This window comes from Acartia tonsa, chromosome 7 (genome assembly GCF_053477335.1).
Source record: "Acartia tonsa isolate MP-2025a chromosome 7, ASM5347733v1, whole genome shotgun sequence".
NCBI lineage: Eukaryota > Metazoa > Arthropoda > Copepoda > Calanoida > Acartiidae > Acartia > Acartia tonsa.
This window is the reverse complement of record NC_137266.1, coordinates 49,340,214-49,367,504: the sequence shown is the minus strand read 5'-3', so window position 1 is coordinate 49,367,504 and position 27,291 is coordinate 49,340,214. Positions and strand designations below refer to the sequence as shown.

General features: G+C 30.9%; 1 protein-coding gene across 1 annotated transcript; it reads right to left on the bottom strand.

The window, feature by feature from the left end:
- Positions 1 to 18: 18 nt before the first annotated feature.
- On the bottom strand, positions 19 to 26,974 carry LOC145324597 (angiotensin-converting enzyme-like). The gene is made up of 26 exons (XM_080167179.1): positions 26,966 to 26,974; positions 26,354 to 26,443; positions 25,786 to 25,840; positions 24,905 to 24,967; positions 24,193 to 24,304; positions 21,219 to 21,270; positions 19,062 to 19,130; positions 18,633 to 18,701; positions 17,871 to 17,930; positions 14,554 to 14,604; positions 13,095 to 13,156; positions 11,388 to 11,458; positions 9,804 to 9,897; positions 9,050 to 9,130; positions 8,366 to 8,461; positions 7,713 to 7,820; positions 7,158 to 7,272; positions 6,751 to 6,839; positions 4,893 to 4,952; positions 4,201 to 4,270; positions 3,454 to 3,544; positions 2,829 to 2,937; positions 1,960 to 2,034; positions 1,469 to 1,517; positions 914 to 974; positions 19 to 575 (listed from the first exon to the last, which is right to left on the bottom strand). The coding sequence occupies exons 1-26, from the start codon at positions 26,972 to 26,974 to the stop codon at positions 511 to 513; spliced, it is 1,926 nt and encodes a 641-aa protein (XP_080023305.1). The 3' UTR covers positions 19 to 510.
- Between the last annotated feature and the right edge of the window lie 317 nt (positions 26,975 to 27,291).

Below are 27,291 nucleotides of genomic sequence, written 5' to 3'. Positions count from 1 at the left end.
TTAAGGTACATTTAATAATAAAATTATATAATATTTATTTTAGCTCATACAATTTTATATAATTAAAAATATTTTGATTTAATATTAATTACATATTTCTATCAGTCATTAAATCACAAATTGTTTATTATAAGATCTAAATAAACATAAAAATATTGTTAAATATTTGAATTTTAAAATATGAATATTTAAGTTTAATTTTAATATTTTAAATAAAAATATAATCATATACATAGCTGGAATATACAACAATATATAATATTTGTTCCAGTATGACTTCAAAACCGATTGATATCCAGTGGATTAGAACCGGTTCTCAGCCGTACTAAAAAATCATCGTATTTTAAACAATTTTCCACGATTACTAAAATAAAGATCATTATATTAATATCAGTTTTGTTAAACCGGTTATAATCTTTTATTTTATTTTAATATCCGCGGAAAGCTGTCTATAATACGATGCAATAATTTACTATTATAAATTTTGATATTTGAGTTGAATTTTAATGTTTAGAATAATAGTCTTGACATAAGCAGAGAAACAATCAAAATTGTGGAAGAAATAACAGTCAAACCTAAAAAATATGCATTTAACAATTGTTTTCTGTAAAAGGGATAGTTGCACGAAATGCATTAGAAATTAATTTAGTGAACCGCATATTTTTCCCTAGTTATTGGGTTAAACTAAATTTATATGGCATATATTTGAAAGAATTTCAATTTTTTACCACGTAGTTTTTAAAATATCAAGACTTGAAAATCGTCTTAATTGCATACATCACAAATTGTGTTTTTGTCTGTCTACCTATCTTTCTATCTATCTATTTATCCTTCTGTCTGATTGTCTATCTTTATGTCTACCTGTTAGACTCTCTGTCTGTCTGTCTGTCTATCTATCTATCTAAATGTTTACCTGAACTATTTAGTCCATACTCATTACAAACTTTGTTCATTTTCAGTGGTCCCCATCCAACCTAGAAGAAAAGAAGAATATAATATCTAGGGAGGGAGGGGACATTGGGCTGTTTATTACACTAGTCTTCATATATAAATTTCTTATTAGTTGGCTTATCAGCCTTCAAGGACATCCAAGGGGGAGGGGGGGGGGGTAAAGGGGTAATTATCCCCACCCAAAAAAACAATTTTGGGGGTAAATACCTACCCCAAAATAAAAAATCCCCATCAAAAAAATTTTTAAAAATATTCTATTATTAGGTAGGTACCTTTTTATTACATTATAAAATTACCCCCCTAAAATTTTTACCCCGGGGGTAGTTTTTGGGGGGAAATTACCCTTTCAAATAAAAAAGCCTGGACGCCCTTGACAGCTTTGGGAACTTTTATTGAATTAATTGATTGGTTTGTTCACCCCCTTCCCCCTACTGGATAAACGAACTAATCAATAAATGATGTTCATGTTAGCAAGATAAATTGACGATAAACTTGCCCCTGTTATAATTTTGCTTACCTTAACTCCATTTTTGGCATTTTCTTTCTTCAGCCAATTTTCTAGAGGTCTAAAATAAAAATTTGTCATTAATTGTTAAAAAAATAGTTACTTATCGCTTTCCTTAGATATCAAAATGAAAGCTGAAAGATTTTAACCAGTTTTGTTATCACCGAGGGGCCGAAGGCCATAGCTAACAAAACTGGCATTAATGTTATTATTTTTATTTTAGTATTCGTGGAAAATAATCTGTAATACGATGCTATACATGATTGTTCAGTATGGTTGAGAACCAGTTCTAATCCAGCAGATATGAATTGGTTTCGAAGACATTTTTGAAAATATAAGTTCATTTTTGAGTGTCCAAACTTTCAAAACCATAATTGTAATATACAGAAGAGGTAACTTTGTGCATCATCATTAGGGGTGTACAATGTACATCAATTTAACTGCCATTGTCTTCTCCCTTTAGATACGTGAGAAGATTCGAATTAAAAATAATATAAACATACTTGAAATATTCTCTAATAGCACCAGTATCCATTTCTGGTTGTCCAGTCATTATCTGCATAGCCTCCTTCCAGGGTCTAGATAGATAGTTAGATAGAAAGATAAACAGATAGATAGTAAGTTAGTAGATAGATAGTATCCATTTCTGGTTGTCCAGTTATTATCTGCATTGCCTCCTTCCAGGGTCTACATAGATAGATAGATATATAGATAGGCATATACTAAGTCCAGTCATTATTTGCATGGCCTCCTTCCAGGGTCTACATAGATAGATAGATAAATAAATAGATAGATAGATGATTAGGTAGCATCCATTTCTGGTTGTCCAGTCATTATTTACATGGCCTTCTTCCAGGGTCTAGATAGATAGATAGATAGATAGATAGATAGATAGATAGATAGATAGATAGATAGATAGATAGATAGATAGATAGATAGATAGATAGATAGATAGATAGATAGATAGATAGATAGATAGATAGATAGATAGATAGATAGATAGATAGATAGATAGATAGATAGATAGATAGATAGATAGATAGATAGATAGATAGATAGATAGATAGATAGATAGATAGATAGATAGATAGATAGATAGATAGATAGATAGATAGATAGATAGATAGATAGATAGATAGATAGATAGATAGATACATAGATAGATAGATACATAGATACATACATAGATAGATAGATAGATAGATAGATAGATAGATAGATAGATAGATAGATAGATAGATAGATAGATAGATAAAGGCAGATACTAAGTCCGGTAATTATTTGCATTGCCTCCTTCCAAGGTCTAGATTGATAGATGTACCTAAGAACTTCCTCTTTAAACTTTATAAACTTGAAAATTTGTAAAGGTTACCTAGAAGCACCGAGCTTCAGCATCTCCTTCAATTTATTACCAGCTGCTTGTGAATTATAGAAGTTACATCTGTGAAGGGGCTTCTTAGGATCTTTTGGGTCATATTGACCTGAACAAAATGTATAATATGTTTCTTCATAATAATGAAAATTCATAAAATAATACTAATTGAAAACAACTTGTATTTTTTAATACAATTTAAAACGGTATGAACCCGATAGTCACCCAAAACATATTCATAGAATTCAGAAATCGAACACCCATTAGAAAAAAAATTATAGTTCATCCTTTTGGGCCTAACCCATATGGGTTCATATCTAAGTGGGGCTCTTCCAACCTTCTCTTAAGCTAACGAAATTGGAAAATGGAAACCGCCAAACATTTTTCAGTCTGGCTTCGAAACCAATTAATATCCGCTGGATTAGAACCGTTTAAAAGCCATACTAAAAAGATTATTGAGACAATATCCCAAGAATATTAAAATAAAAATCGTAAAATCAATACCAGTTTTGTTAGCCAGGGCCTTCTGCCAATCGTGGCTAACAAGACTGGTTGTAATCTTATAAATTTTAATTTTAATATCCGCGGAAAGATGGCTATAATAAGATGCGATAGAAAACTATACCTGATTCTAGACACAAAGCTCTGTAGAACTGGAACTCATAGATGAAAGCTGTAAAATATCTTACATATCCGACATCATTAGCAACATGGTACTAAACAAGAATAATTATTAATTATTATGTCCATAGTGCAAAATAAGATTTATTATAGTAAAAAGGGTCTCAGTGAAATAAAAATTAAATTACATATATTCTTAAAAGTTTTTGGATCAAAAAAAGAAAACGAAGTAGCGGGTTCCATCGTATTTTTACAGTAGATTTTGATATTATTTTAGGTTAGGTAAATGTTGATGATTGCCCCGCAGGGTTAGAGCCCCCCCCCCCCCCACAGGTGCTAGAAATAGGAGAAAAGCTACTGTTAAAATGCGACGAAACCCGCAACTTCGTTTTCTTTCCATGGTCCAAGTTTTTTATAAATAATAATAATTTGGTGGCTGAAAAAGACACTACCCTCATTCCCCATTACAGACAGTAATCATTAACATTTTTCTGCAGATATCAAAATTAAAAATTATAAGATTTGAACCACTTTTGTTATCCCCGAGATACCGAAGGTACGGGCTACAAAAAAATAGTATTAAATTTTTTACTCTTATTTTAATATTCATTGAAAATTTTCTATAATACAATGTTATGCATGATTTTCCAGTATGGCTGTGAACCGATATTTATCGGTTTCGAAGCCATTCTGAAAAGGTATAGTACGAAATCCTTACCTTAGATAGATAGATATAATACAAAATTCTTACCTTTGCTCCTGCATCAAAATCTGTGTAGTTACGCTTTCTTGGAGGAGTTAGTCCTTGTATCTCATGTCTGCCAGTAAGAAAAAAAGTAAAAACTGATCATTTTAAACTACGCTTTCTATAGTACTTATAAAAATCTGGCCATACTGGCCTATCATTGGTCAATTAAAATGTATACTGGCCATTTGTAATTTGGTCTGTGTAACGGCCTCTTATTGGTCAATTGTATTGTATGACGTAATTTTTTTATAGGCACTCTAAAGAGCTTCATTTTAAACAGCATAATTATTTTATTGTTGGAAATTTTTGTGAATATATTTGGACAAGAGAAAGCTGAACATACATATTTTGAAGCTCTATATAAGTCTAGTAATTATTTTAAGTTATTTTTCTAAGGAAAGAAATGCTTTTGTTTCCTTCGATAAAAAAATTTAAAAAATTGATAACTTTCAATCATCTTAAAGTTTGTGTTCATAGAGTCCAGTACAAATTAACCAAATATTGGAAATTTTGAAAAGATATCATTATCTAATTGTCAATATCACAAAACCTTTATATTTTAAGCAAAAATATGACCATAATATAAAGAAATAAAGGGGTTAATGTCGAAGCAGCTTACCCCCCCCCCCCCCCCTACCTTGGACATTACTTGGCGAATTTATGATATAGAATAATCATTTTATTTTTCATTCCTGAGTTTCCACCAATGGCAGTTCATATTTTCTAGGCTCGTCACTCCAGAGTATACATCCCATCTAAATATAGATAGATAGATAGATAATAGTTTGTAAAAATTAGATTTTCTTTTTTGCTAATGCATTTTTTCATTGAAGGTATAAATAGTACAAAAAGATTACGTTTTTTTGTAAGATACAAGGATGGAAAAAGCAAATCTTAGATTTATATTTTTTTTAAAAAGATAATAGTTATTTCTCGCATCGTATTATAAACGGCTTTCCGCGGATAAAGAATGTACAATTATGAGATTAAAATTAGTTTTTTATTAGCCCCGAGGTGCCGAAGGCACCGGCTAAAAAAACTGGTTTTAATCTTATGATTGTACATTTCTATATTCGTAGAAAACTGGATATAATACGAAGCTAGACATAGTTTTTTCGTATGGATGAGAACCGGTTCCTATCCACCGGATTCGAATGAATACGAGAAACCTTATTATAGTTAGTTAGACAGATAAATGGGTACAGGGTGGATTTAGAACTAGCAAAAATAAAGTCATATGCACATCAAGAATGGATACATTGGGATTTTTTATGGGGGGGGGGGGGGGTAAGGAGCCCCTGCCACCTTCCCCAAAATATCACGAGTTCTACTAAAGATAGAAGTTTTTAGTATTAAAGTATTTTTTTGCTTCTTTATACAAATTAACAACTATTGTTTTTTGACCTTTTGATTTTTTATACCTAATAAATTTTTTTAATAGTTTAAAACTTACACTCCAATTAATAATAACCTAAAGAAAAAAATAGTCCTAAACATTTAAACTATAGAGTAGCTATGCTATAAGAAAATTAGATTGTTGTCATGGTTGATTAAAATTAAGATTGTGATGAAGATATACCCGTCCAACAACTCTGTCAAAAGGATTAGACGCATTTTTAAAAGCCTCAAGCTTTTAATTATATTTTTTTTTCTTTATTTAGAGTATGTCCAAACGTTTGTATGTCCGTTCATTCAGTAAAGGTAAGCTCTGATCATTGGGTATGTTAGAATTGTTCTATCAATCTAAAAGTCAGTAAATTAATTTTAAATGTAAATTCATTAGTTTTTTAACACAAATTTTTTCATGATCTTTTTTGAAATGGCGACTTCCAGAACGATTCGGTACAATTTTGTTTGAAATACATCTAATTGTTATATATTCAGCTTCACTTTTTATATGTTTTTCAATGAATTGAATATATATGTTAATTTTTAGACGGACTTATAGAGAAGATTTACTTCAATCATCTAAAAATAAAATATAAGTACTTTTCATGATTTAATGATTGATGATATAAAAAAATACAAACGCCTTAAAAAATGAGAAAAAATTTGCTAATAAAAAATGTATTATAATTTTTTTTTGCAAAATCATGAGCAACGCAATATGCGGCTGGTTTTCAACAACCTAAACTTGTTAACTCATGTTTAAAAAGGGAGGGAGGGGAAATTGGGCACTTTATTGTACTAGTCTCAAAAGTTTTATAATAACGTTTTATATTTCGTTGGCTTAACAACTTTGGGGACTTTTATCAAATTTTGATTGGTTAGTTCATTAAGTTGTTTCTAAACATTTGAACCACTAATTGTAAACTACATAAGGGGTAATTATGTGTATCATCATTGTGGATAAGCTTCAATTGAACGGCCATTGTTTTATCTTTTGTTAGCCCGAGAGGCCAAATGCCCAGAATACCAAAACTGGCATTAATATTATAATTTTTATTTTAACATACGCGGAAAATTGTTTATAGTCCGATACTATACATGAACAAGTTATAATCCAGAGGATATTAATCGGTTTCGTAGCCAGACTGGAAAAAAAAACTTTACCTAAATTTATCCACCAAATAGCCGAAAGGTAGGAAGGCAATTCTCTCCAAAGCCATGTTGAACAAAATATTGATATTAGTCTCTTCATCCTTAAACATACATTGTGATCAGGAATCTTTAGGGATAAGACAATGGCAAATAAATTGATTTGCATTCCCACTGAAAATACATAAAATTACCTCATCTGTAGATTGTACTTTGTGGTTGAAACGTTTTAGACACTCAAATAAATTATCCAAACAATCAAAATTTAATAAAAGTCCCCAAGGTTGTTAAGCATCAAATAAGAAACGTTATTATAAGACTTTCAGGACTAGTGTATGAATAAATATCACAATGCCCCCCCCCCTTCCCTGAATAAAACAGTAAATTGTTGCACAGTAAAAAAATAATATATTTATGTGTACCTCAATATCTACTTCAGTGTCAAAAAGTCCAAGTTTCTGGAAGTAGGTTGCTGTGCCGACAGCCAGGGAAACAATGTCAGCCACCCCCTCATGGAATCCAGGGTTAGCACCAGACCTAGGTAAATAGATAGATAGATAGATATATAGATAGATAGATAGATAGATAGATAGATAGATAGATAGATAGATAGATAGATAGATAGATAGATAGATAGATAGATAGATAGATAGATAGATAGATAGATAGATAGATAGATAGATAGATAGATAGATAGATATATAGATAGATAGATAGATAGATAGATAGATGGATAGATAGATAGATAGATAGATAGATAGATAGATAGATAGATAGATAGATAGATAGATAGATAGATAGATAGATAGATAGATAGATAGATAGACAGACAGACAGACAGACAGATAGATAGATAGATAGATTACCTGAAAAGATAAGATTGATTCTTGTACTGCAGGTAGTATTGAATATGCCCCATCTCATGGCTATAGATAGATAGATAGATAGATGGATAGAAATATAGATAGATAGATTACCTGAAAAGATAAGATTGATTCTTGTACTGCAGGTAGTATTGAATATGCCCCATCTCATGGTTAACTGTCACAAAATCTTCTTGGTTTAATCTTGTGCACTGTTTGATTCTAAAATAATATATTATATTTTATAACAGTATTCAATTTTACTGTTCTTTTTTAATAAAATAAATGAAATTTTAAAAGTAATCCGGAAAAATTCAAATAGGACTATAAACCTTAGGGTTAGTATCTGTTAAAAACTGATATTTTGTGCTTTCCCTCAAATTGCCTGTTGAGCAATTAAAACTCCTTTAAAAATCAGGGAGAAGGGATACCTTTTTCCTATTCATAGCTACTAAGGGGTTCCTATTATAACCTAACCTAAAAAAACGAAAAACTACCCTGAACTTTAAATTTCTTTTAAGATAAGTGGGCAGGAGGTTTTGTGCTTTACAAGGCACTATCCATTTATAGGGAACACTGGGATTTACTACAGTAGTCCCCAAAGTTTTGTAATAACTTTGGGAACTTTTATTGAATTTTGATTGGTTGAGTGTTCAAACGTTTCAACCACTAATTGTAATCTACAGATTGGGTAGTTGTGTGTATCATTATTAAGACATCAGTTTATCGACCATTGTCTTATCCCTTTAGATCCCTGATTTATTTACCTGAAATCTTTTCCATTCTGGAAGTCCCAGGCAGAGGCATGGCAAGTCAGGTCTCTGCCATCCGATGGCTTTTGCAGAATACTTCCCTCCCAAAACCTATAAAGTAATAAAAATTGTTATACAAGCTTTAAAAAGCAACACTTTTTTAGATTATGAATTTATTTTAGTGTTTGTGAGTTTGCTGGTTTAAGAAATAATGGGAATTTTCCTCGGATATTAAAATTAAAAAATAAAACAAGTTTTGCTAGCACCGAGGGGCCGAAGGTTCGGTTTAACAAAACTGATAACAATTGTATAGTTTTGCTTTTAATATTTGTGAAAAATTGTCTGTGATACGATGCTATACATGCTTTTTCAGTATGGCTAAGAACCGCTTCTAATCAAGCGGGTGTTAATCGGTTTCGAATCCATACTGAAAAATATTTCCTTTTTTACAATTACAAAATAATGGCCTTAAAATTTATATACATTATTTCTATAGCAATATATTGGTCTTATATTGATAACTTAAAATTTCAATACATTTTTCTTCTTTTTCAAGTTTTAATGAGGCTATTTATAGTGCAATAAAAAAATGACGTCATACAATACATATTACATATGACCAATGATAGGCCAATACACAGACTAACTTACAAATGGCAGGCCAGCATACATTTTAATAATTCAATTTTAAATACTTACTCTTTGGGCATAGGATCCATTCCCATGGATTGGAAGAAATCATCAGCCTTCTCAAACATCTTCTTTTGGGTCCAGCCTTGGCTAAAATATACAAATAATTAATTCATAGTATAGATGTATAACCAGACAACTAGCTGAATCCCCCTAAGTTAAGGACCTTTTTGGTCTGCTAGCAAATTGCTTTCTGCTCTTTTGAAGCTACTTGGCTGTGTTAATATTCCCGACGCTATTGGTTGATTTTCATAGACCCAATTGAAAGTCGGCTCAGGGTTCTTAGGAATGGGAAATACATTTATACAACCCCTTCTCCCTCTAGTGTTTTACTCTAATATACCAATTGGTATTTCTTTTTCAAGATTCAACTGCTTGAAAATAAATATTGTTAAATTATTATATACCATTAATTCCTAACTTTGCTATGAATTCACTTTCGCACATGTCTTATTATCAAATTTATCAGTTCTGCATATTTTTCCACGCTCAACCAATCAAAATTCAATAAAAGTACCAAAAGTATATGAGCCAACGGATAATGTGGTTATAAAACTTTGGGTACCAGTGTAATTCACAGTCCAATTACCTTTTTATCTTATTTAGAGGTTAATAAGAAGCAAGGCAACTCTACAATTTTTTATCACCTAAGCGTAGCTCCAATGATATTGAAGGAAGGTTTATCTTTATATGGAGTCAAAAAAAGTACCCAAAAAAGTATATGAGATTTTGTGGTTATAAAACTTTGGGTACCAGTTATTACCTAAGCATAGCTCCAGTGATATTGATGGAAGGTTTGGAAGGGTAGGGAGTCAAAATATCAGCCAGGTTATTCCATTGTTGGGCCCACATATTACCTACAAAAAATAAATGTTTCGAGTATAGATGTATAACCCAGACAACTTCCTGTCGGGGACCTTTTTTCCGTCTGCTAGCAAATTGCTTTATGCTCTTTTGTAACGACATGTCGGTGTTAATATTTACGACTATAATTGAAAGTCGGCACAGGGTCCATGGTTTGGGGAAATACATTTATTTAACCCCTTCACTCTCTATTGGTTTAGTTTAATCCTATAGATGCATCACTACCCTAGAAAACCCATGATTTTTTCTAGCTTTTACTTAATTAAAATTTTTTCATTTATCTTGAAGTGAAAATCCGATATGAAGAATTTAAATTTAAATTACCATAAGGTCTTATTCACAATTATTTTCAAGAATTATAGAAAAGATAAAACGCACGTTTTTGAAGTTCTTTATAGTGCCTATAAAAAATAACTTTATACAATACAAATGACCAATTATAGGCCTATAAACAGACTAAATTTCATTTCATTGACCAATCTTTGATCAATATGACGTCATTTTCACAGGCACTATAAATAGCTTTCATGTTTTATACAGTGCAGTAAAAAAATTAACCTAAAAAATTTCAGCAATTTTGTTAATATTTTTATTACCAAAGGACAACCTTTTATTTTAAACTATAGAGTAGTAACACATATTAAAACACGTTACTAACATTCTTTGAATTTTTAATTGAATATATGTTACATAAGAGCATTAAGTCAGGGATCTAAAGGGATAAGACAATGGCCGACAAACTAATGTACTTCTCCAATGATGATACACAAAATTACCCCTTCTGTAGATTACAATTAGTGGTTAAAACGTTTGAACATTCAACTAAATGAACCAACTGACCAATATTCAATAAAAAAGTCCCCAAGGTTGTTAAGCTAACCAATAAGAAAAAGTTACTATAAGACTTTGGTGACTAAAGTAATAAACAGCCCAATGTATCCTTCCTCTTTGGCTTTAGTAGTGTATAAAAACAATGAGATAGGTAATATCAACAGGTTTATCATGTTTTATCTAGATCTTATCTTGTATTATACATAATGCTCGAAACTTTTGATTTAGAGGCCCAGGGGGCCATTTTTTAAAGGTAAAGGTAAAGGTGTCTCTCGGTCTAACAATCAAACCCATAAGACGCCTTTAATGTGAAGAATGATTCTATAGACACTTGTCCACAGATTAGAAAATAAAAATCATAAATAAGGATAAATTAGTTTGGTTAGCCACCATAAGCATTTTTATTTACTGACAACCATTATAAAACCACACGATACATGTTTTTTTCAGCAAGGTTCAAAAAGTTTTTCAATCAAAAGTCTTATTGATTTTTTTTTAAAACTACCCCCCTTCTGAAGTTTGCAATCATTGACGGATATGATTTAACAACTGTACCCAAAGATTTTAAGTTAACAAATGAGAAAACGTGTTTATTTAACTTCGAGTACCAGTATAATTTATAGTCCAATATTCTGTCCCTCCCCAATATTACCTAAAAGATGGGCTGGAATGGGTCCGTTCATTGACATAACCTCTTCTCCATAAACATTGAACAATTTGGTCCTAAATTAATAATTAGTTATCTTATCGTTTCATAATAATTTGGCTATAAAGAAGCCTTTTTAAAAGCCTCAATAAGACAATTTGGCCAAGCCTATCGAAAGCAATAAATGTATTTCGTATAAATGTATAACCCAGACAACTACCTGGATCCAGTGTTCGGACCTTTTTCGTCTGCTAGCAAATTGCTTTCAGCTCTTTTGTAGCGACTTGTTTGTGTTAATATTTACGACAATATTGGCTGATATTTAAAAACTCAATTGAAAGTCGACACAAAATCCACGGGGTAGAGACATACAGTTATTAAACTTTTCTGTCATTTTTAAAGTTTTATTCTGTTAAATTGGCTATTCTTGAAGGGATTTATGCATTGAAATATACTGAAACATAATATTGGGCAGAAATTTATGTATTTCAAAGCAAGAAAATTTTGAAAATAAAAATTCGACCTCTATCACTTCAGAGGACAGCTGCCAACCTCCAGTTGACAGGATATAGTTAAATACTTGTTAGCAATAATAATTAGCCCAAAAAGTAAAACAAAAAGTTTTTTAATATAGCAAAAAAATGATAATCTAAATCTTAATTTTGGGGATGATGATCTTAAAGATGCTCTTGCTGTTGGTGATGATGACCCAGATGGTATCCAAATACATGAGCATTATGACAACTTATCTATTAAACTATGGTGCGATTTTTGTATTTGTAGCATTCTCCAATCAAGAGAAATCCCAAAACATACAATCATGGTTTTAAAAATTCTCCAATTCATAAGGTAAATAGTAGTTTTTAAAAGATGGTTATATTTCTTGTTACAACTTTTAATTAGAGGCTGCTACAAATACAAAAATTGGACCATAGTTCAATAGATGAGTTGTCATAACGCTCATGTACTTGGATACCATCTGGGTCATCATCACCACCAGTAAGAGCGTCCTTCAGATCATCATCCCCAAAATTAAGATTTAGATTATCATTTTTTTGCCATATTAAAAAACTTTTTATTTTATTTTTTGGGCTAATTATTATTGCTAACAAGTATTTAACTATATCCTGTCAACTGGAGGTTGGCAGCTGTCCTCTGAAGTGATGAAGGTCGAATTTCTTATTTTCAAAATTTTCTTTCTTTGAAATACATTAATTTCTGCCCAATATTATGTTTCAGTATATTTTAATGCATAAATCCCTTCAAGAATAGCCAATTTAACAGAATCAAACTTTAAAAATGACAGAAAAGTAAAAATAAGTATTTTTTCTGTTGATTTTATGGTATCTGTGCATATAAAAGGTAACACCCAAATTTGCTGTTTTTTAGTATTTTTATAAATTTTTCTTGAAATATAAAGATATCTTAAAACTGATTGATTGGGCTTGTAAAGGAACCATTTGAGTATCTTCGGTCGAAAAAAAACTGATTTGTGAGCTTTTTTTACCATGTTGTGGCCAAATAATAATAAAACATAAAAAAGGTAACACACTTTAGAGTAGCTTTTTGTTAATTACAATCATTGCGTAAAATCACAAAATTTATCCTTACTAGCAGCGTAACAAAATCACTATTAAACGTTAACGTAGCTTACATGCAAATAAGGACAAACAGACATTTTCTATTATAGAGTTAGTAATAGAATGATATTACCTGACATATGCATGAAGTTGTTCATAGAGTGGCTTCAGTCCTTGCCATGTAGCATCCATTTCCTGATAATAACATTCAAATTATTTATTAAAATCCTAGGTTTTTTATATTTAGTGTTATTCCGTCCGTACGTCCTTAACGTATAGCAATGATTGTACAATTAGGCTGGTAGAATTCTTAATTGTTGATTCGTAAAGCACTCCTGTAACAGTAAAGTATAATATTGAAAGCGCATCAACTCTTAATTTATTACTAGAAAACCAATGTATGTCCTTGGATTTAGGATTCCTTGCTCGATAAGGTAAAATCTATGTAGTGGTCCATTGAGACTTACGGACCAAGTGAGCATTACATAGTAGCTATGCAATGGCACGCAGAATCTTTATAAAAAAAATCTGACATCTATCTTTAAAAAGTTAATTTCCTCATATGAAAATTGATGTTTTATGTACGATTGAGAATGTTATGTTAGAAAAATATTTAAAAGATCTAAAGGGCTAAGACATTGGAACCCGATGATGATACACAAAATTACACCTTCTATGATTAAAAAATTCATTGAAAAACCTCAAGGTTGTTAAGTCAACGGATAAGAAAACGTTATTGCAAAACTTTGAGGACTAATGAAATAAACAACAAAATGTCCCCTCCCTTCCTAATAAAAATTAGCTTAGGACGGACAGACAAAATAAGTTATAGAGTATTGTATTTGCTGAAAAAATGCAGTAAAATGTATATGTGTATATCGATAAATAAAAAATAATATTGACACATTTTTAACAGGTGTGTAAGTTCTATTGTTATATTTATCGCATCGTATCATAAACAGCTTTCCGCGGATAATAAATCAAAAAAATGTAAAATTAAAACCAGTTTTGTTAGTCCAGAGGGGTCGAAAGCCCGGTCTAACAAAACTAGTATAGTATGATTTTATTTCATTATTCGTGGAAAAATGTCTGTAAGATGATGTTACATACGAATTTTCATTATGACTGAGAACCGGTTCTAATCCAACGGATATTAATCGGTTTCGAAGCCATACTAGAAAAAGTGTTGTTGTTGCTTGACTTACAAAGTATTTTTTGTATTCAGTTCGCGAGAGCGAAGCTACCTTAAAAAGATTCCGTCTGTCTCTACGCCCATCTGTTATGTCAGTTATGTCATCTTATTGGTTGAAACATTAGGAACTCTTATACTTATGTTATGGATCTTTATCCAATAAATTTACGTTTTAGGTTAATATCCTTATTTAAAGATCTTCCGGAGCTAAGCTTTGTTAAACATGCATGTTAAGAAGTTCTCAAAATCAGCCATGCGACGTCATAAAAATGTGGAAGATGAGAAGAGAAGTGGGAAAGAAAAACCCTAAAAAAGAGATGGATAACCCTTAATTTTTATGACGTCAAGTGGCTGATTTTTAAGACACTCTTTCCCACTACCTTAAGAAAATAATTATTACCTCTTTGAATGTATCAGATTCATAAGCTACCACCTTCATCAAGCTTGCATCCTGAAATAAAATTACTTTGATTAATTCACATGGCCATCCTTGTGCATGATATTATTTTTTTATTATACAAATTTTCCTCTTATTTATTTATCTCTGATTTATCTCTGATTAGAATAATTTTTTTTATCAAAAAGGCGAAATTGATTGCTTATATTTTAAATTGATGGATATTAAAATATTCGTGGTTATTATAACAGGAGAAACATTGCCGTCAATAGACATCCATTATTGATCGGTTCGTTCATCTAGTAGAAGGGTAGGGAATAGGGTAAATGACGAGGGGTCGTTTTTTTATTCAGCTGTTTGTAGATCGCAATAAAGTTTTGTTGAAAGTACCCAAAGCTTTTAAGATCATATTTATAAAACTTTGGGTACCAGCATAGTTTACAGTTCAATATCTTCTTTTTCTGACCATTATACATTAATAATTGTTGAGTAACTAAAGTGCTTTACATTTTGAAAGTAAAGACTTGTACACTTTGAAATTGAATCAGGGATCTAAAGGGATAAGACAATGGCCGAGAAATTTATGTATATCCCCAATGAAGATACACAAAATTACCCCTTCTGTAGATTAAAATTAGTGGTTTAAACGTTCGAACACTCAACCTAATGAACAAACAAAGCAAAATCCCCCAAAGTCCCCAAAGTTGTTAAGCTAACGATTAAGAAAGTGCCATTATAAAACTTTGGGAACTAGTGTAATAAACAGCCCATTGTCCCTTTTTTTTTCTAAATTTGAATACAAATCAAAATGACTTGCTCTTTCAAAATATCATTCTTTTAATCAAAATAACCTAAATATATATAATATGCTATTAAAAAGTAGTAAATTTTGTCTGTAAATTGGGTTCTCCTACAATATAGCTTCTCTTCTCATAGGTCCATGGAAGGTTTATAACTATTTTGGAGAGGTTACTATCACCCTCCTAAGATAAATCCATCCCACAACAAACGTCTCTAGAGGCATAGCCGTTTGTATTACATTGAACTATCATTCTTATAAACTTGTTGCAAAAATGCCAATTTTGCTACTGTGTACATTTTTTGCTTGAATGCAATACATTATATGTATAGTTTAGATATAGCTTTAAGCTAAAGTTAAAATATCAATAGTTACATAAGATAAATCTAAAAGGGCTTAATAGAAAATTAAACTATGAAAATAATAAACTTAATACAGTGGTCGACGTAAAATCTTTTTTGCCTCCTTGTTTAATAACGGATACTATGAATATTATATCTTGTGATTTATTGGCAATAATCAGGGAGGGAGGGGACATTGGGCTGTTTATTATACTGGTCTGCAAAGTTTTATAAAATTGTTTTCTTATTCGTTACCTCAACAACTTTGGGGACTATATTAAATTTAGATTTGTTGGTTGGTTTATCAAGTTGAGTGTTCAAATGTTTCAGCCACTAATTCTAATATACAAAAGTCGTAATTTTGTGTATCATCACTGGGGATATACATAAATTTATCGGCCATTATCTTATCCCTTAACCAAAAAGACTACGTTGGCATGAATTAAATTGTCCTGGTCTAAATTCTTCCTAAGAGTGATTTTAATAATTTGGTTGAATGAAACATCAAATACAATTAATTGTTCTGAAGTATTACTTGCAATAGAGCTTTTAAACTATTTATTATGTAACAAAAATTTTTTATAGATTAGGTGGTTAAAAATTTTATTGAGCCTATATAACAGGGATCTAAAGGGATAAGACAATGGCCGATAAATTAATGTAAAGAAAATCATCCCTTCTGTAGATTACAATCAGTGGTTAAAACTTAATGAACCACCCAATTAAAATTCAAGAGAAGTCCCCAAAGTTGTTAAGCCAACGAATAAGAAAACGTTATTATAAAACTTTGGGACTAAATATACTTTTCAGACCACAGAAAAATTAAACAATACTCTTGAATTTAATGGCAGGGGTGTAAAAATGTTACAAAAAGATTAGCCGACCTTCCATAATTATTTTTTCAGGGGGGTGTTAAGGATAGGCGTTACACCCCCTCCCGAAAATGTAGTTTAAAAGCTACTTGCATGTAATTTGAAAGTTATCTAAAATTGTACATAAATACAGGAATCTAAAGGGATAAGACAATGGCAGATATATTGATTTAAATTCCCAATTATAATACACAAAATCACCCCTTCGTTAGATAACAATTGGTGGTTGAAACGTTTGCAAACTCAACTTATTGAACCAACCAATCAAAATTCAAGAATAGTCCCCAAAGTTGTTGAGAAAAAAACTTTAAAGACTATTGCAATAATCAGCCCAATGTCCTATCCCTCCCTGACTTAAGCAAAAATTGTGACAACATATTTTGATTTTGATTGTGGTTATTATATAATTTCTATACAATTTTGTTTTGGTTTTATAATTTCTTTCATTTATAGATCGTATACTTGATTGATTTAGAAATTAAATTTAATTTTTCTTCAATATTTCCAGAAAAATCTGCATTTTACACTACTAACAGATTTTTTTTATAAATTTCATGATTCAAAAATCTTAAAAGTTGGATTAGTCATTACCATAAATTCTTCTTAATTGATTAAATATTAATTCAGGGCCTCCGTGAATCAGCAAATTAATTTGAACTTGCTAAAACTGTTTTTGTGTTGTAACTAATAGGAAGTGGGTCGTGGGGAAAAGTTTAACTTAGAATTGTTTATCAAAATTCTGGTCCCTAAATAAATAACATTTAACCCAACCTATTTATGTAGATAATAATATTATTATTGTTGAAACGTTGCATCAATAATATAGGAAATAGCAGTGGGGCTTCTCTACACTTGAATTTGAGTAACGTCCGGCTGTCATGTCCGCAGCTTGAGCGCCCCTGTTATGCTAGACCAACTTTGTTCTTTTTTTAAATGGGTGCGTTACAGAGGCTGGGGCAATCAACTCAGAGGCGTGCATAGTATTTGAATAATAAGTTGCTCGTAGAGCATCATTTAAACCCTTAAAATTTTAAACAACATTGAGGAAGTGTAATTCTTAGAGACAAGTTTTGTGTTTATTAGTGATTAAATTAACCAAAGTATTATGAGTGGTGGTCGGGGAGTAAGACACCACCTTCCTAAACGCTACTATATATTATTGAAAAAATAACTTAAAACCACTGCATGACCAGTGTCTATATTCCCTGAAAAGTAGAGCCTAATCATTTCAGCTGTTACTGATATCTTAGGCTTCAGACAGTCAGACAGACGGACGGACAGACATCGTTCTACTTTGTAAAAACTTACCTTGAATTTGTTAAGCCTGGCGGCTTCATTGTAAGTCTCCACATAGTCCATATACATGCTCTAAAATAATATTTTCAAATTAATTTTTTTTTAAAAATCGATAGTATGTTTTTTGTGTATTTTTTTTTTGTCAGAAAATCCAAGGATAAGACAATGGCCGATAAATTGATGTGAATCCCCAATGATGATACACAAAAGTACCCATTCTGTAGATTAAAATAAGTGGTTAAAATATTTAGACACTCCACTTAATGAACCAACCAAACAAGATTCCATGAAAGTCTCCAAAGATGTTAAGCCAACGAATAAGAAAACGTTGGGCACTACTTTAAAACAGCCCAATGTCCCCCTCGTTCCATAGAAAATCAGTGCTTTTACTCAATAGAGAAGTAAATTTTTTATTTTTCCCAAAATATTTCATAACCTTCCTGTGAACCATTGAGAAGCAGCTCTACTTTATCGGTCAGCGAGATTCTTTTCAACAGACAAACATCCTGCTAATTCTATACGGATCTCAAGGGATAAGACAATAGCCGATATATTGATGTACATCCCTAATAATGATACACAAAATTACCCCTTCTATAAATTGCAATTAGTGATTAAAACGTTTGGAATTTCAACTTAAAGTACCAAACAATAAAAATTCAAGAAAAAGCCCCCGAAGTTATTAAGCCGATGAATAGAAAACGTAGGTATAAAACTTTGGGGACTAGTGTTAAAAACAGACCAATGCCTCCTTCCTCCCTTGATTAAACTTACCCTAATTTTCTTTCCAGTTTTCTCTCTCCACTGAATCCAATAGAACTCTAGCACTCTGGGGTCACGGATCTGAAAAAAAGTCAAATAAAATCTTGGAAAATTTGATTATTCTTAAACTTTTTTTTCATTTTTTATTCTTATCAGAAGTTGTGAATCAGCAGATTAATTCCATGTTAGAAAATTTTGATATTTATGTTGACAAGAATTGTAGAGTAACAATGCTACTAAATTTGTTTTGTCGGGGCTCGGCAGCCGCGCGTCAGCCTCAATGAAGTCGTGCATATTATAACTTCAAAATTTCAGTTTGATGTCTAAACCTATTTCTAAACAGACAATCCATCTTTTTGGATTTTTTTGCACCCATGCGGGTTTAGATTTGAGGCTTATCCGCGGCTGAGGTGCGGCTACCGAGCCCTTGTTCTTGTTTACCGTTGCCATGGCCTCTGTAAGCTCTGGTTCTAGACTGTAGTCCAACACAAGATGGGAATATTCTTTAACCTAAACATTAGAGTTTCATTAGAGTTGTCACGGCCTATGTTAGCTCTGGTTCTAGGCTGCAGTTCAACACAGGATGGGAATATTCTTTAACCTAAACATTAGAGTTTCATTAGAGTTGTCATAGCCTCTATAAGCTCTGGTTCTAGGCTGTAATCCAATACAAGATGGAAATATTCTTTGACCTAAACATTAGAGTTTTACTAGAGTTTCATTAGAGTTATCATGGCCTCTGTAAGCTCTGGTTCTAGGCTGTAGTCCGTCACAAGATGAGAATATTCTTTAACCTAAACATAAGATTTCAATAGTTTAACAAGGATGACAAAATAATAAATGTATAAGTATAGATATGTAATCCAGACAACTACAAGTGGCGGAAACTCTTTTCTCGTATTCATTCGAATCCGGTGGATAGGAACCGGTTCTCATCCATACGAAAAAACTATGTCTAGCAGCGTATTACATCCAGCTTTCTACGAATATAAAAATGTACAATCATATAATTAAAACCAGTTTTTTTAGCCCGTGCCTTCGGCACCTCGGAACTAAAAAAACTGGTTTTAGTCTTATAATTGTACATTCTATATCCGCGGAAAGCTGTTTATAATACGATGAATGAAATAACTATTCTTATGCTAGCAAATTGCTTTCTGTTCTTTTGTGGGGACTCGGCTGTGTTTATATTTATTAACATATCAAAATTAGGACAGGTTCTCCGCCCTGAGTAGATTTACATATAACTCATATAACTCCTTTATTCGTTTACTTTAATATGACATCATCCTTAAGTAGTGAAGCAGACAAAGTACAAATATATATAAATCATAAAAACGACAAAATCTTTTTGAAAAAATATATTAGTATCTATAGCATGACCAACTTATCGATAATCCAATTAAGTTGTTTACTAGAGGCTCTTTAAAAAAGAGAATTTTCACGAAAAAAAACTTTAGAATTTTAATACTTAGTAAAGGTAATCATATTATCATAGCGTTACAGACTGACGGACGGAAGTAAATTATAGATTAGCTTCTCTGTTAAAAATCTTTAAATGTTGTTGTTTTCTTAATTTAATTGTGAACAATGACAATGGGAAATCGGTCTTTTTACAAATATAATTTACAATTTAAGTATTAGAAAACATTAAAAGTTAACTAGGATGACAACATCTTTACATGCGAAGCTCATAAATCAACACATAGTTCAAAGATGAAATTAAAAATTAAAATTAAAATTGCTAGACATTGCAATAGTTGATAGTGACCATGATAAGAAAAAAAATGACAACATTTATAAGCAAAGGACTTATAAGAAACGGATATCGTGAGCCATAGATGTTCAATGCTCATACAAAAAGAGATTTTAATAAGAGATTTTTTAAAAGTATAAAAGTACAAAACTTTTCTAAATAGATTTTTTTGTTAGACCGAATGGCGGAGACGGGCTGAGTAAATTGTTTTTTTAAATTCTATTTGGTGAAAGATTCTTCATCAAAAATCAATCTTGAGTAGGAGCCGAGAAAATCACATTTCCCCATTGCGGACGGACGGAATGGCGTATGGATGGATAAAGTGAATTGTAGAGTACTAAAAAGGCTTGTACTACATTTAATTTAATTCTTAATTTTACTTTTATTGTATTGTTATTGTTAAGCTTTTCTAATTTTCTTGGAAGCCTTTTTAATTCAAAGAATAATTCCTATTTAGTTCTTTTGAACTAATGCAACTTTTAGGAATTAGATTGCGCCAAAGATTACTATTTAAAATGTCATCTAACATTAAGTCAGCGAAGCCAATCTGTAACTTGCAACGTCTACAGGCCTTTTCTCTCAAACTGACTTATCGAACACAGTAATTCCATCCCCCCATTATTTTGAAAATATTGAAATAGTTATTTCTCGCATCCTATTATAAATAGCTTTCTGCGGATATAAACTATACAATTATAAGATTAAAACTATTGTCTTTTAGCTCCGAGATGCCTTCGGCTCCTTAGGGCTAATCCTAAACTAGTTTAAATCTTGTAATATATTTCATTTTAATATCCGCGGAAAGTTGTTTATAATACGATGTGCTAAATAACTATTCTTACCTTTGCTTTGCTATAGGTGGATCCCATATCTGCTTTCAACTTGTTAAACTCCCTGAAAATATAAATATGAATGCAGGGATCTAAAGGGATAAGACAATGGCCGAAAAATTGATTACCATTGACAAAATTACCACTTCTGTAGATTAGTGGTTGAAACGTTTGAACAATCAACTAAATAAACTATTTTTTTCACAGTCAGAAAGTATGATATAAGATATAAATATAGTAGGAATTTTGTGACATTTTTATCTAAAATTCCACATATTTTTTCACAGTGAGAAAGTATGATATAAGAAATACAATATATATAGTAGAAATTTTGTGACATTTTATCTTAAATTCCACATATTTTTTCACAGTGAGAAAGTATGATATGAGAGATATATGGTAGGAAACTTGTGGTGAAATTATTATTTATCATTCAATTACAAAACTCTAGGCTTTATGCTTAAAAAGGAATAAGAATATTAAATTTACAATGAAAAAACATTTCTATATTTATGATAAAAAAAAACATCCATTTTTTTCAATCAATCAAACAACATACATTATTTTATTTTTTGTAAATGATTCAGTAATATGTATTAAATAAAATTAATCTTAATATTTCTAGAACATCTATAGCTTCAGCCTAATACTAAATAATATTAATCTTTATAATCCTAGAACATCTATAGCTTCAGCCTAATACTAAATAATATTAATCTTTATAATCCTAGAACATCTATAGCTTCAGCCTAATACTAAATAATATTAATCTTTATAATCCTAGAACATCTATTAGCTTCAGCCTAATACTAAATAATATTAATCTTAATATTCCTAGAACATCTATAGCTTCAGCCTTATACTAAATAATATTAATCTTTATAATCCTAGACCATCTATAGCTTCAGCCTAATACTAAATTATATTAATCTTTATAATCCTAGAACATCTATTAGCTTCAGCCTAATACTAAATAATATTAATCTTTATAATCCTAGAACATCTATAGCTTCAGCCTAATACTAAATGATATTAATCTTTATAATCCTAGAACATCTATTAGCTTCAGCCTTATACTAAATAAGATTAATCTTTATACTCCTAGAACATCTATAGCTTCAGCCTAATACTAAATAATATTAATCTTTATAATCCTAGAACATCTATTAGCTTCAGCCTAATACTAAATAATATTAATCTTAATATTCCTAGAACATCTATAGCTTCAGCCTTATACTAAATAATATTAATCTTTATAATCCTAGAACATCTATTAGCTTCAGCCTAATACTAAATAATATTAATCTTAATATTCCTAGAACATCTATATCTTCAGCCTAATACTAAATAATATTAATCTTTATAATCCTAGAACATCTATAGCTTCAGCCTAATACTAAATGATATTAATCTTTATAATCCTAGAACATCTATTAGCTTCAGCCTAATACTAAATAAGATTAATCTTTATAATCCTAGAACATCTATAGCTTCAGCCTAATACTAAATAATATTAATCTTTATAATCCTAGAACATCTATAGCTTCAGCCTAATACTAAATGATATTAATCTTTATAATCCTAGAACATCTATTAGCTTCAGCCTAATACTAAATAATATTAATCTTAATATTCCTAGAACATCTATAGCTTCAGCCTTATACTAAATGATATTAATCTTAATTTTCCTAGAACATCTATAGCTTCAAGCCAGTCTCTAGTTTTCGACAATTAGAAGCTGTAACATTTTACATGTAGCTGTCGATAAATGTTTATTTTATTTGTGTAAAATTTTGAAATAATTGTCTATGTTTCTAATTGTTCAGCCAACTTATACACACAAAAATGCACAGGATTTTTTTCTAAAACTTCTTAACAAGGCATAAAGCTAGTCTGTAACTAAAGTTTAAAATTAAACTTTAATTTAAAGGATTTTTACAAATATTTGGAAGATTTTTGTGGGAAATTTTTTAAGAAAGGATAACTTTACGACCATATTTCTATAATCAAAAACTTTTTTGGGGGTTGGATATTTTTTATGGGGACGATTTCTCATGGGGCGGGGTTTGGAGGTACTTGTACCCTCCCCAAAAATAGTATCTTCGCTGGACCTATATGAAGCATTACTATGAAGGAGAATCAAATAAGTTTTTTACTAAACATACAAAACAGACATACATCCTCTTACTTTTATATAAGGATAACATAGCAAAGAGTTAAATAGCTAGATGATAAAATATGGATGAAAAATCCCAATGGTTTTCTTCTTTAATGTGTGCTATGAACCGTAAAACCGTAATCCATGAGAAATTTGGACTGTTTTTCAAATAATGTTAAAATTACTTTTTTTATACAATTATACATTTATAAGACATCCTTTAAATGATGTCATTTTTTTCTTAATGTTGAGGGGGGGGGGGAGTTACCCTGCAGGGCATAACCCTTCGGAGCAGCTTTATACCCAACATTAACTAATTTAACCAGGCATTATTATAACAAAAAAGTACCCCTGCCTTCCTTTTTTAAAATTATTTTTAAAAGAAGGGGGAAGGTGCTTGACTAGGAACTTTAATGAAAACTGTCTTTTTTAAATCTTGGAAAGAAATCGAAGTTGCGGGTTTCGTCGTATTTTTACAGTTCCTTTTCTTCTATTTCTAGCATCTCCGGGGTTCTTTAACCTATTTACTAACCCTGCAGGGCAACCATTAACATTTACCTAAACTAACCCAAAAATGAAAATAGTTTTTGTTTCATCATAGGCTAGGTTCAGGTTTATTATTTTTAAAAGTTAGTGGGAGGGGGTGTGGGGAGAAAAAATTATATGCTCGCTTCGCACTTTGAGGGATATCACCCAGTAGAATTATATGACTAATGATAGGCAAGTATACATTTTAATTGACTAACGGTAAAATATATACTGTCAATTGTATTGAATGACGTCACTTTGTATAGGCACTATAAGCTGCTTTTAAAAAGTAGAACTTACTTCAGAGTTTTCTCGGGTAGGACTGCAGTGCCAAGATTTGTTAGCATCATAATCTTTCTCTTTACATCTCTATCTTTCACAAGGGACATGTCGATTTTCTGTGCTGTTAAACCTAAAGCAAGTACGATTGCAGTCATAGAGGTTTATGCTAGATATGGGGAATGGATATAGAATAGATTTTTAAAAGAGGATGAAAGGGGACAATTGGCTGTTTATTACACCAGTCCACAAAATTTTTAAGAACGTTTTCTTATTCGTTGACAACTTTGGGGACTTTTGATTGGTTGATTTATTAAGTGAAGTGGTCAAACGTTTCAACCAGTAATTGTAATTTACAGAAGAGAGAATTTTGTGTATCATCAGTATGGATGTACATTAATTTATCAGCCATGGTCTTATCCCTTTAGAATCCTGATTTATATCCCCAATTTATTTTGAAAACTTAATTATCTTACAATGTCTCTCGTTTGATATAAAAAATACGTGAATTTTATAAAAAAAAAAATAATATTAATATGATTATAAAAAGTATGTTCATCATTTCAACACCTTTGTTAAATATGTACACTTGTCCATAAAAACGGTGGAGTTCGCCCTCGTTTACAATTTTCATTTATAATCTTTGCAATAGTCGTTTTTGGGACATAGCCTTTAAAGGGGCCATGAAAGCTACAATAGCCTTAAATTTGTATTGTCAATAAAGTTGACTTACCTATCTGTTTAAAAAGTTTGTCATACTGTTCTTGGGCCAACAGGCTGGCTTCCTTCGTCTCATCTAAAATAACGGATTTAATATTACTTGGACCTTACACCAGATTTTTATGTTTAATATCAATGCGAGGTGATATTGCAACCTATACTGACGAAATGTTTTTCCCTGTCTTAATATCCACGTATATTCTACATCCTTTTCTACAATTATTTGATTTTTAATATTGCAGATTCTATATAACTAAAGTCCATCAGTCACTCTGTAACTTTTTAATCCATCTTTACGAAGATAGATATATAAAATTCCCTCAAAGTGCCACAGTATTTCAGACTGCATCCCCTATGTTTAAATAATATGAAAATAAGGGTGGTTTAGTTTTTCGTTTGTTTGTTTATTACATTGAGCCAGGCAATATTAGGCACAAGGTAGACCAGGTAAGGTAAGGGCCCACGTAGTAGTTATTAGGGAAAAAATCCTATATTTTCAATTTAATAAGGGAGAGGGGTTTGTGCATATTACCCACTTTGAGGGAAAGCAACAAAAAGATTGATTACATACTGACAAATGTACAGGCAGTGTGAGGGAAGTAAAGCCTTATAGAACATGCTTTGTGTGTGAAATGTGAAATTTAAGAATAGATATTATTGCATCGTAATAAAACAGCTTTCCGCAGTTATAAAAATGTACAAGCAGTTTTTTATCCCCAAGATGCCATAAGCACGGGCTAAAAAAAACTGGTTTTAATAAATGATAGTACATTCTTATATTCGTAGTAAACTGGATATAATACGATTCGATACATGATTTTTTAGTATGACTGAGAACCGGTTTTAATCCACCGGATATTAATCGTTTTCGAGCCATACTGGAAATTAAAACACCTGTAATATTGCTTTCAAACGCCCAAGCAGCAAATGTAGTTTTGATTTGTTCAGCCTAAAAAATAAGTTAGTGGTTAAAACGTTTGGACACTTAACTTAATGAACCAACCAATTAAATCCTAATAAAAGTCTCCAAAGTTGTTAGAACAATGAATAAGAAGACATTATTATAATTTTTTGGGGACTAGAATATAAACAGCCCATTGTTCTCGTTCTTCCTAGATAATCCAATATTAATTAGAGAGGAAGTGGACATTGAGCTGTTATTACACTAGTCACCAAGTTTTCTTACTAGTTGGCTTAAATATTAAAGAATCTTTTTTAAATAGCTATCTTTTATATAATGAAAGACAGACAAACGGACAAAGTAAAACATATACTGAATGCTCATTGGCATAGGGAATCGTTCAGCAAATTTCAGTCGTATATCTCAAATAGAAGCTGATATGTCACGTATAAAATTGTTTCATATAGACATTTTGAATTATAGAGTAGTTTCGCTACTACGAAAATTTTAAATAATAGTTAATCTAAAAGAATAAAATGAAGATTCCTTGTCTGATTTTACCTCCAATTTCTTTTCTGAAGTTTCGACAAAATTTTTGATTTCTTCCTCTGTTCTAAACATAACCTCACCGTATACCAGACCTTTGAAGTACTAAATAATAATATGCTTATTCTTTTTTATTTTCTTTTTATAGTAAAACAACGTTTATTAGTTTTGCAATCTTAGAAATCTCAGAAAGATACTAATAAGATTTTTATTAAAGAATTAAATGATTTTTTAAAAATATTTTTGGAGATTTTTTTAAAAAAAATTTTTTTAGAGTGGAAAAAAGCTGTTTATTACACTAGTCCCCAAAGTTATATAATAACGTTTTCTTGGGGACTTGAGTGAATTTGATTGTTTGAATTATTATGTTTAATGTTTAAAGTTTCAACTACTAATTGTAAACTTTAAAAGGGGTAATTTTGTGTATCATCATTGGGGATGTACATCAATTTAGCAGCCTTTGTCTTATCCCTTAAGATCCCTGACAAAACCACTAATTATCCTTAAATTTTGCTGTGCTACTTTAGTAAACAAATGACCTTATTTCGTAAACTAAGCAATATAACAAGTAAGACCTGTATTACTATTGCTTCAATATTATAATTGAACAAATATTTTTGGTTTGACTTTACTCATTATTTGTTCATTGATATTAGCAATATAAAGATAATTAGCTGCTTCGCCCCTACCCTTTATGAGCTCTGTTTTCGAAGAGGCAGAAAGGGGCTAGAAAAATAGCTAAAAACAATCCCCAGTCTCAAAGGGAAAACTCAATCGGATAATTAGATATTGAGAACCTAATCTTTAAATAAAAAAAACTCTTACTACTTTATACAATAGGATTGGTTATAGGCAGAACTTTGACCTCCTCCTTGGTAGCTTAAAACTGTTGGACAATAGTGTACTTTTCTTGTAATAATTTTAATCTACCAAAGTAAGAATTTTGTTTATCA